This window comes from Pelmatolapia mariae, linkage group LG7 (assembly GCF_036321145.2).
Source record: "Pelmatolapia mariae isolate MD_Pm_ZW linkage group LG7, Pm_UMD_F_2, whole genome shotgun sequence".
NCBI classification, from domain to species: domain Eukaryota; kingdom Metazoa; phylum Chordata; class Actinopteri; order Cichliformes; family Cichlidae; genus Pelmatolapia; species Pelmatolapia mariae.
The window spans coordinates 7400597-7412094 of record NC_086233.1 but is presented as its reverse complement, the minus strand read 5'-3'; the positions used below and the strand labels follow the sequence as shown (position 1 = coordinate 7412094).

The following is an 11498-nucleotide window of genomic DNA, read 5'->3' as shown; positions in this document are numbered from 1 at the left end:
TTTTTTTGTTTGTTCTTTTACACGGACATCTAATATGATGGCTCATACTGATAAATAGACAGTACTCATGTGCGAAGGGAAGTTACCTTTTTTGTAAGTATGTTTGACGTTATTCTATCTAAATTATTATCAGTTATTATCATTTGCAGTCATTTTTTCCAATTAAAATATTTTTATAGAACTGTGATGTCATATTTGTTGCAATTTCTGTCAAAACTGACATTTTTCGTGTCATTGGGACTTTACACCTAGATAAATTGGGGTTATATAAAAGTCACTTTGCCAAAAAAAAAAAAGAAAAAAAGATTGGGGATCTATCTTAAGACTAAAATGTTCTTTCTGGCTCAGAACGACTGATGATTTATTTATCCAGGTTAAACGGCTCGTTGACAGTAAAACTGTCTTTTTTTGAAGAGCGATCTGGCCAAGAGGGTAGCAGAAATTGAAGAACACTAATAAGTCATTTCATTATTTTAAAAATAACTCCTTCTTAAATCCTGTAGACTATAAGATAATTACCCAAAATAAATAAGGATACTGGACATTTTAAAAATGTTAAACATCAGGAATAATCTTTTGGGGGCAGATGATAATTTTTATATTAAAGTCTTTCTGGAAATCTCTCTGTGCATACACTCAAAGCTGGTCTGTGAAGAGAAGTGGGATACGTTCACTTCAGCTTCACGTTGCAGACTTCACATTTGGCTTTGTTTACTTTAATAATTAAAAAAAAAAGATTTCAGAACATTTTCATTAAAAAATAGTCTTTGTCAATCATTTGCCTTCTGAGGCGTAAATAAACACACGTAGGAGGGATCGATAGGGCAGTGTACCCGTACTGTACACGTTTTATTTGCTCCTGCATGCCACTCTGACCAGACACTCTTAGCGCAGACCTTGAGAGAATTAAACGTGTTTCCCGCAGCACTCAGCAGTCCAGGACGTATGGATGCACTTTTACTTCAGAGATGGTAAACACAGGGTTTCCTCTGGTGTGACCTCGCGTGTTTTCTTCCCGGCTGGCCCGCCTCTGCCTCCGCCTCCAGCTGCAGCGCACAGACTGAGCTCCGTCCAGAGCGCCACAGCTGCCCGAAGGAAAAGATGGGATCCGCAGGACACTTGAGCTCAGTGCTGCTGCTTGCATTTCTGCTGGGGCTTCATCACTCCTCAGGTTTCTGGATCGTCAACGTTGTCTTTCCTCCCCCAGCCAAACCTAAATTACCCAACAACAGCACTCCTCCACTTATTATCGGTAAGTACAGGGTCTGTCTGTTTGTTAAGATGTATGGAAGATTAAAATATACTGCTGTGATATATACCCGAGAATTATTGTTAATTTAGCTGGACATCTATGCGGGAACATGCAGCACGAAGGTCCAGTACAGTCTGGGGTGGCGGTGGGGGTGGGGGTGCTGATAAGCTGAGTGCTGTGTGTTTTTAGGTCACACACAGCACTCTGTACATTTGACCCTGCAGGCAATTTCACTGTTTCCTCATCAGGAAAGCTTTAGGGACACAAAACGTGATTTAGTGACTGTGCTTTGGATAAACCTCCACGCTCCAGCTGAAAGACTATTAAACCTGTTCTTTTCCAACATATAATTTAAAATAAATCGTCCTCTCTACCTCAAGAGTTCTCCATTTTTTTTCTCTCATTAAAAATTCTCAGTTTCCAACCAGAACCCTCAAGCCCATCCACTATTTACAAATTTCTTTTAAAATTCAGCTTGCCTTTTTATAAAATCTCAAACATCCAGAGAGAGACATTTTGGCCTGAAGAAGTGGTATTCTTATTGTCTTTGATATGATGATGTTTAAACACTGGACTGACCAGATCGCGGAAGAACTGCCGTGTACGCCGTGCCAATAGTGTAGCTGGGTAACGGTAAATGATGCCGCTCCTCCCGTGGGTCAGGGGTCAGTTTCGCAAATTCAGAAACAGATCCAAATATTTGGATTTCACAAAACTGTCTGCTATGTCAAATACACCTTATTTGCTGAATTCTGGGTAAATTAAGGCTAAAAGAAAACATGTGACCACATCAAGGTAATCATCGTAAATCACCCCGGGATAAAGTGTTTTGCTACTTTGGTAGGTTTTGTGCTATTAGAAATCAGATGATATTATCCCTTTTAGGCTTACACTGTACCATTTTCCCCTTCCCGCTGCTTGTGACTCACAGTTAGCAGACAAAAGGTCATCGTCCAATCAGGGATTTGTGCAGTCTACTGCACAGGAGCTCCAAGTAAAGGACAGGCAAACAAAATGAGGAGATTTTGACTAAAAGGAGATAAAGAAAATGCTTTGAGTTCTACATTGATTTCTTTAAATGAAACAATCGACTGACATTTATTTAAACTCAAAAAACAATGTGACTAAACAGCACTAACAGTTTTACTCATGACTTCAATATGATTTTGTGAAAAAAGTAAGTGAAATAAGTGGAAGAGATGGTTGTAGAGATGTTCTTACCTATAAAAAAGGCAGATTACTGTCGGCTCATTTTAAGAAAGACTGGTAGGTGTCAACCAACAGCTTTTACAATACTTTAAAAGTGTTCAGCGCGAGTAGAAGTACCAAAGAGTCAAACTGAAACACCTGCAGAAATCTCTGCAACTTCCTGAAATATATCTTTAACACTGAAAAAGAATGGTGGTTATGGAAGGACACAGGAAGGAAGCAACCACTCTAAATAAAAAACAAAAACAAACAAACAAACAAAAAAAAGCATTGCTGAAATTTTAAAGTTTGCAAAATGCCACCTCGATGTTTCACATCACCTATTTAGCAGTGTCTTGTGTGCAAAGATGCTAAGTCTGAAGGAATAAAGGCAACACATCATTGCAACTCTAAGGCATGGTGGAGGGAGCATCATGGCATGGGCCCTGTACTTTGAAGCAAGTTCAACATTACCAGGTCACTTTTCTTTCTCTGGCTTCTGCATTAGCAATCAGGCTAAGCCGTCGATCAAAGGTGATTATGAGCTTGACAAGTTAACCCAGGATTTATCGATCTGAGTATGAGTGTGTTCACATGAAAGGGGCGATATCTGGGAGCAGAGCAACTGATTTTACAAAGTCAGGTAAAACTATGTTATTATAAGAGGTTAACCACATAATACAGACTAAAAGCAGTGATGTGAGCGTCTGCAACATGAAAGGAATCAGACAGTAAATTACAGCACTGAAAACACCTAAAGTGTGTGTTTGTGCTATAAGTGCTCTTTCATTAAGTCATAAAAGAACAAATGTATTATAATTGTTATTGCTCATATTTAGATAAGCAAAAGATAGTTTTAGTTTTTATCATTTTCAGCTGCAGCCCTGGTGATGTTTAAAGGTCTGAGTGCACCCAAAAAATAAACCTCAGACCTTCCCAACCGCAGACGTTTCCTTCTTAAAGTGAAAATGAAATCATTAATATAAACACATTAGATAAATTGGATTACACTGTTTGTTTTTGTTTTGTTTTCTAAATTGGAGTGTGGTTTTTATTTCTAACTTAAATTATATAACTCTTTAATGTGGCAGGAAATTAGCTTATCAACATCTGGTCTCAGGATCCTCCAGAGCAAAGCAGCTGTGCACATTTTTTAATTGCAAAACAGGAGACAGAATATTGACAGGATATCACGGAGAAACAGAAAAACACAATAAGACAGAGTGTAGGTAGGAGTTATTATAGCTTTGTATTTTCTAATTAGTTTTTATTTTTATTTTATTTTGACCTGTTGTTTTGAATTCTGGTTAGTTTCAGATGGTTTCCAGAGTGAGTTTTCTGAGTTTTCCAAGTTTACAAAATCATTTTCAAAAGTATAGTTTCTGTAAACATATATTTATTGAATTTTGTATTTTGTTTAAAGTATACACTTTAAACACCTTGAAAATATGGCAGTAAGAAAGCACTAAGAACACAAGACATTCAAAAAACAAATTAAAACATTTTTAAATATATCTCTATATCTATCTATCTATCTCTCTCTCTCTCTCTCTCTCTCTCTCTCTCTCTCTCTCTCTATATATATATATATATATATATATATATATATATATATATATATATATATATATATAGATATATATAGATATATATATATATACATACATATATATATATATATGAAATTTAAAAAAATTGAAAAATAAAATACAAAAAAAAGTACAGGATAGTGTATACTGTATACATTCCCAAATTTAGTTGCATATTTTAATTACTTCAGTCTCTCTCCAGTTTCTCAACGTCCCCAGTCTTTAATAGCTCCAGACACATCTTCCAAATGTCAAAAAATTCTGATGATCTTTTCTGAAAAGTATAGTTTTTATTTTTATTTCCTATAACCAGTGATCTATAGCAGTGGTTCCCAGCTGTCTGAGCTGGTAACTCTTCATCATGCAAAAAGTCACTTTGCAAACTCTTATCACAGCTTTAATTAATGAATAATCTCTTTGATTTCTTTCAGTTCAATGAAATGAGAGAGCTTCTGACTCCCTCTGATGACACTCAATCTGTAAAAAAAATATGATTTGGATCATTGATTTATGACAGCTGTCTGGGAAGTCCATTAGTTCATCAGTTCCTTGATGTACGGTTGATGGAAGTTTGCTGAACTTCGGCAGCAGTTTGCAGTGCTGTGTACTGGTCCCACTTTTTCCTGCAGTACAATTAACATCTGACACACTGTTGTGTTTGCATGTGCCCGCGTGCTCAGTACCGGGGAACCTGGGGAACCGTCTGGAAGCCAAAATAGACAAGCCGTCGCTGGTCCACTGGCTGTGCTACAAGAAAACTGAGAAATGGTTCCCGCTGTGGATCGACCTCAACATGTTCATACCCATAGGTGTGGACTGCTGGATCGATAACATCAGGTGAGACCTGCTGTCTGCTCTCACGTCCACGTTCAAGCAGCTTAATGACACCTTTGATCTACGACTTTGCCTTACTGTAGGTGACAGCTGAGGAACAGACTCTTATGTTATGCTTACGCTTGTCAGTTTTGTTTATCTTTAGTCAGATTTTTCATCACTGAATACATGTTTTGCAGAATTTGAAAACTTAGCCATGTGTCTCCACGTTTGTGCTTCCTCCAGACTCGCTTACAACAGGACAACTCGGCAGTCATCCAACTCACCCGGGGTGCAGGTGCGAGTGCCTGGATTTGGGCAGACCTATTCCATTGAATATCTTGACTATAACAGACTGGCTGGTGAGAAAAATACATCCGTGTTGGTAAACTGGTAAATTTGGGGGACTAGTTTCTGACATCTTTTCATGTATTTCTTCACTGAGTAACAGAGAAATGTTTAATGATCATGAAGGCAAAAATATAAAGGAAAATACTCAACATGCTGTGTAGCCCAGTGCTTTATTTCCATACTAGATTTGGACTCTTAAACTGACTGAGTCTGCTGCTGTTCTCTGAAGGTTACTTTTACACCATGGTGGAACATCTGGTCAACGTGGGCTACATCCGAAACGAGACCGTCCGCGGAGCACCGTATGATTGGAGAGTAGCTCCTAGTAAGTCTGTATTATTTTTATGTTAAGAGAGAAAGCATGGTGCTTTGCATGTGTTTGCTTACAAGCAGGGGCGATTCTAGGATCAGAGCTTTGGGGGTGCTGAGCACCCAGAGAGCTGCCCATCCAGGCAAGGTAAACTTTACTCGTCACGATGAGACGTCTTCCCTGTCTCTGTCAGTGCCTGCATCCTTAAATGTCTCCAGTTGTCCCGAGTTCCCTCTGACTGTCTCCTTGGTGCATTTAAACCCCTGTTCCTCCCTGTCCTCATCGTCTGTTGTCTTCATCTCCATTATCACTCATCATAATTTTACCCTCTCTGTGCAAGTCTGCAAATTTCTTTATTAAATCATAAGATTCTTAAATTCATCAAGTCTCTCTGTGCCTGGGTCCTCGTCACAAAACATGACATCACTGTTTTGTACATTTTAACACAATTTAATCCCCACATGTGTGAAAGAAAAGCAAAACACTTTTTTGAACAGTCTGTAACAAAACCATCAAATCTGATAAAGGTTATTTAAATGCTGCTAAAGTCGACTACTGCCAAAGAAGAATGGATTGGAATTTAAAAAAAAAAACATATCCTAACCTTAATTACTGCGGGAGAATAATGAATGATGCTCACAGTGAGTAAAAAGTAAACTGAGTGCATTTTTTGGACAGAGATTCACTTTTAAAGTGTGTGTATAATACAGATACATAAAAAATACACTCCAAAAATAGAAGAGTCCTTGAAATGTACAAAATATTATTAAAAAATTAGAAAAATTGAGACACCTTGGCCTATGGTACAATGTATACAATGTATGAAAAGATGTTTACTGCAGATACTACTATGTCTCTGCAGAGTTTTTCTTTTCTTTTAACCTATGTCGCCTCATCTTGAGGTTGGCAAATCTGTCTATCACATTTTGGTGGTCAAGTCTCTCAAGCATCTCTTTCTCAACTGACATCACAGCCAGGTGCTGGAGTCTGCTTTGACCCATGGTCCTTCTCAGCCAGGTATGGAGCTGACTCTAAACACTAAAAGACCTAAAAGACCTTTCACAGCTACAGCTGCTAACTGGGTTTGTTAGGGCAACCTGAATAACAGTTTTCAGTGTGGGGAAGATCTGATTATCCAGAAGATTGTACAATGTTAACATATCTGGAATGGCACCAGTCTCACTCTTGAGCTTCAAAAAGTTTTTGGCAACCGTGACTTCCTCTGACTGAAGTTCAATATGGTAATGCAGTGCCAGGGCTGACAACCCAGTTTGTTTTGCAGATTCTGTATAGCAGCTTTAATATAGGGAGAACACAACTTCCAGATTGTGAGTAAAATTAGTTGTTTGGTTTTTTTTCTTTGCCAGTTTAACAGTTTCTGTTTTGCCTGTTAGTATTCCCTGTCTGTTTTCTTACCTGGTTCTTCCTGATCTTGTACTTTCTCCTCATGTTCCCCTCTTTCCTCTCTCCCTCTTTGGACTGACAATCACACACAGATAGATAGTATTGTTTTTTAAGTCTAATTGAATACAATTAAGATCACTAATAAAAAAAGTCCTCTTTCAGTGTACTTTCAACCAAAAGGCAAATAACCAAACCACATGTACATCTAATAAAGGATGTAAATATTGAAACACTGATCCAACATTATCCTTTATTGATGGATCATTTGATCTTACACTTTTACCTGAATGTGGCTCCTTTTTTTGAAAAAACTTCCTCATATCCATTATGAACCTGGCTGTCTCTCTGTACACACACACACACACACACACACACACACACACACACACACACACACACACATACACACACACACACACACACAACAGGAGTTATAAGGTTAATGGGCATCCAGTCAGTTAGCTAGTTACTACCTTGGGTTCAATATTGGCACATGCACATATGAGAAAATAACCAGTTTCTCTCATTCCATTTCAAACAGGACAGTGGTAACAATGGTAGGCTACAGACAATGTTAAGTTTTAGATTTTAAATAGGCTGTATACATTTCAATGGGAGCAACAGGACGGTCAAATGTAGCTGATTTTACTACAGAGTAGGAGGGATTGTAGGGTAGCAAACATAGTCGGGAAACACGTTTTCAACCCAGCAGGTTACCTGGGTGTAAGGTTTTTCAGCTAAAAAGAAACATGGCCTGACTCCTACCTAAATATATAAAGAGTAACTGAAGGTTAAATGCAGCTGTTTAAGCCAGGCACTTCCACCTCCGCTCCGCTGCGTCTCAGCCACTATCGCTCTGGCAGCAACGGCACTAGAGCCAGAGTAGGGGAGAGCCGAGCTGGAACAAACCATTTTGAGAGGGGGGAGGGGTTATCTATACTTTTGTTGTTAAAATGTTCCATCTCAATTAAGTACTGTATGCTTTTTTTTTTATATTTTTAGTAGTGTGTCCCACAAACAGCAAATATTGTCAAAAAAAGTAAGAAATGTTTGGGGGTGCTTTGATTCATTTTGGGGGTGCTGAAGCACCCCCAAAAATGGGCTAAAATCGCCCCTGCTTACAAGTAAACAAAAGAAGTTTGCTGAGCAGCTCAGCTATGCTGTTTTTTTTTTTTTTTTACTAATTATGCCACGCAGGGGGATCAATGATAAAAATCTACATTACTAAAGAAGATTAACTTATGCTTTTATTTAATTATATATTAAAGTCACGTTACTTTTTTTAATACAATAGGAGCGATTTTCAGATGTGCTTCCTAATATAGTACAGATAATTGTGGTAATTACTCTGACTTTTAATGTCTCCCAACTTCTGAGAAGAAAAGTCTTCACTAGCCACTTTAACAACTATATACTTCACTATGTTCTTCTGCAAGTTGCTGACTTTAGTGCTGGAAGGGTGAGTTTGTTATGTCGGTGGGAGATGCAGGATTGAACCAAGCGATAAAGTTGTTGGTCGAGAATACTAGTATATGCTGATGCTACATTATTGTACACCCCATGATTTGGTAGCGTGTAGCAACAATAACTTCAAGTATTTGTTTTCTGTGTGACTTTGTTAGATTCTTACATCGTTGTAGAGGAAGTTTGGCGCACTCTTCACATTATAACAACTCTTCTTGAAGTTTTTGGGCAATTGTTTTTGATGTCCTGCCACATTTTAATCAGGTTGAGGTCAGACATAGAATACTTCTATATACAGAGTTCATGGTTGACCCAACTACTGAAAGGTACCCAGGTGCTATGGCTGCAAAACAAGTCCAAATCATCACCTCTCCACCACCACCGGATTCAGTTGAAAACATTTGATATGAGGGATTTGTGCTGATATGTTGTATTTGGTTTATGCTACATGTGATGCTGTGCATTATGGTCCATATCTCCACTTTGGTCTTATTTGTCTAAAGGACATTGTTCCTGAGGTCTTTGCTCAGATGCAACTTTGCAAACCTAAGAAGAGGCTTTCTGTTGGCAATCAAGCCAAACTTGAACAGCCTTTTTTTAACATGCTGACTGAGACCTGTAGAGTCTGAGATGTAGCTCAATTTGCTGGCATGTAGATATCATGAATGTTTTCGTCTTCTCACTGTACAATGATGGACTTCAGACTGTATGGAAATGGCCTTATTGATTATTGCTGATATATTTCCTCCTTGACATTGTGTTAACACATATCTGAATGCTGCAGACGAGCAAACTGCCAAAACTCAATAATCAAATGCTCTGATTAGCAGCACCTGGCTGCTACTTATCCTATTAATTCCACTGGAAGTAAAAGGAGTGTATTTTGTTTTTCACACACTGCTTCTGCATGTTGGTTTAGCTTTTTAAAAATATATATTGACATAGTGTAGCATATCACGGGTTGCTTTTCATCTGAGGTTGCAGTTACCTCATTTTAATACCTGCTAAGGACCACGTGATTTTTATTTACCAGTTGGTTCTTAGAGCTAACCCTAAAGAGAGGAGTGGATTTTCTTTTAGGACACCAAAACTCTAAAACAAACTCACTAGTTTTTTTTCACACACTGACTGTGAGTAAATTTGGTATTGCATGTCCTGATTGTGGCAGCAGGTTCTCAAGTTATTTTGACCAGATGCGACCAAATTGTAATTACACTACATAATGACATTTGATGTGCACTTCTTAAAGTTCTTGCTGTGAGCCTGTAACGTTTTTGTTTCCCCTCGTCCCCCCACAGATGAGAATGCAGAGTACTTAGCAAAGCTGCAAAACCTGGTTGAGGAGATGTACAACCGGTACCAGGAGCCTGTCTACCTGCTGGGACACAGCATGGGATGCCACTATGTCCTCTACTTTCTCAACCAGCAGCCTCAAGCCTGGAAGGACAAATACATCAGAGGCTTCATTTCTCTAGGAGCGCCATGGGGGGGTGCAGTAAAAGTACTCAGGGTCCTGGCTTCAGGTAATGATAAGAACGCACAGAACAGAATACAGATGGAGGGGCTAGAAAGCGGTGTGAACCTGAAACTCTTTACAGGAGTAAATGATGGCCTCTCGATGATTTCGAACCTAAAGATCCGGGAGGAGCAGAGGATGGTAACCACCAATGCGTGGATGCTTCCTGTAGAGGGCATCTGGCCAAGTGACCACGTATTCATCTCCACGCCGACCTTTAACTACACTACAAAGGACTACCAACGGTTTTTCAAAGACATTGATAATGAGGAAGGCTGGTAAGAAACAGTTTGGTTGGTTTGGTTGGTTTTAGAGAGTCTTGATTGCCAAAAGTTAAAAAAGCAGACCAGAAATTGTATAGTATCAGTGGTCATCTGTATTTACTGCTTTACCTCTCCTTTGAGAGCAGAAAGTGTGAAATTTCTGGGCTCTTTGTCTTCTACTTCTATTTCTATCTAAATGGTAGCATCTTGCTTTTTCTTGAGCTATACCTTTTTAGCATATAGATCAAATATTTGTCTTTTTGGTGTATTTTTTCTAATAGCAAACAATGATCATGCCCTCTTGTTGGCTCCAGGTATATGTGGGAGGACACCAAGAACCTCACTAGTGATCTCCACCCTCCTGGCGTCGAGGTATGGTGTATGTATGGCATGGGCCTTCCAACTGCCATAACAAACATCTACGACGAGGTCTTTCCCAACGGGGACCCAGTGGACTTTGTTTATGCCGATGGAGACGGCACAGTGGACACGTTCAGCATGAGTCTATGCAAACGCTGGGTGGGGAAGCAGGAGAAGCCCGTCCATATCACAGAGTTCAGAGGGCTCTTCCATCTGGATATGGTGTTTCACGAAAAGGTGCTCAACCAAATCCAGGACATCCTGGAGGGCAAATCGGACACACCCACAGAGGTTGATGTCAGAACTGACACTGAATAGAGGCGTTCAGGAGTTTGAAGCCATTTACAATGCTAGATTCTCACATAGGTGACTTTTGAGCCAGATCAAACATCAAGCTTAAAACAAATATCAGTACCCTCTCTTATCTCAAGTAGGTACAACAGCTCAAAACCAATCTGGACTTGGGGAGAATCTATCACTGACCCCCCCCCCCCAGCAAATAGTCCTGACCAATTTATCTTAACTAAACGCTGCTGACTCAACAATGTGGGTTTTAACCCTGACCTGATTATTACTAAACTGAGGTCATGTATTTAGTTACCTTACGTCTGAAACTTGGTGGCAATTATGGAAATATAATAATCACAGTAATTAAAAATGTAGTAAGAAATTTTTATGATGGTTTTAATTTTCTTGTTTTCATCTGTGTCCTCCTGTTACATCATCATTATCATTTTATTATTTTCATGCATAAAGACCCAATAAATATGAGACATTTTGTTGTGTGAGATTATTGGATTATTCCCTCAGAAACTTTATTTTTGATAAGTTATGAGCAATGATCATGAATATTTTTGAAGTGCTGTTGTGTAAGCAGCCGTCTGAATGGTTCACCTTAAAATTACAGCATTTAAGGTCACAAAAGTCCACCTGTGTGGGTCACTTGTTTGGTTCCAGTACAAAAGTCAAGCCTTTATCTCATCTGTTC

General features: G+C 38.9%; 1 protein-coding gene across 1 annotated transcript; it reads left to right on the top strand.

Moving 5' to 3' along the window:
- Window positions 1–818: 818 nt before the first annotated feature.
- lcat (lecithin-cholesterol acyltransferase) lies at window positions 819–11288 on the top strand. Its single transcript, XM_063480504.1, has 7 exons — window positions 819–1252; window positions 4710–4866; window positions 5089–5204; window positions 5423–5518; window positions 9670–9894; window positions 9970–10165; window positions 10465–11288. Exons 1-7 carry the CDS (start codon window positions 1102–1104, stop codon window positions 10826–10828), a joined length of 1305 nt encoding a protein of 434 aa, XP_063336574.1. The 5' UTR covers window positions 819–1101; the 3' UTR covers window positions 10829–11288.
- Window positions 11289–11498: the final 210 nt, after the last annotated feature.

Coding starts and splice junctions, on each gene's coding strand:
- lcat (XM_063480504.1), top strand. CDS start 1,102: ATGGGATCCGCAGGACACTTGAGCTCAGTGCTGCTGCTTGCATTTCTG. Junction 4,867..5,088: donor TGCTGGATCGATAACATCAG/GTGAGACCTGCT, acceptor TGCTTCCTCCAG/ACTCGCTTACAACAGGACAA. Junction 5,205..5,422: donor TGACTATAACAGACTGGCTG/GTGAGAAAAATA, acceptor TGTTCTCTGAAG/GTTACTTTTACACCATGGTG.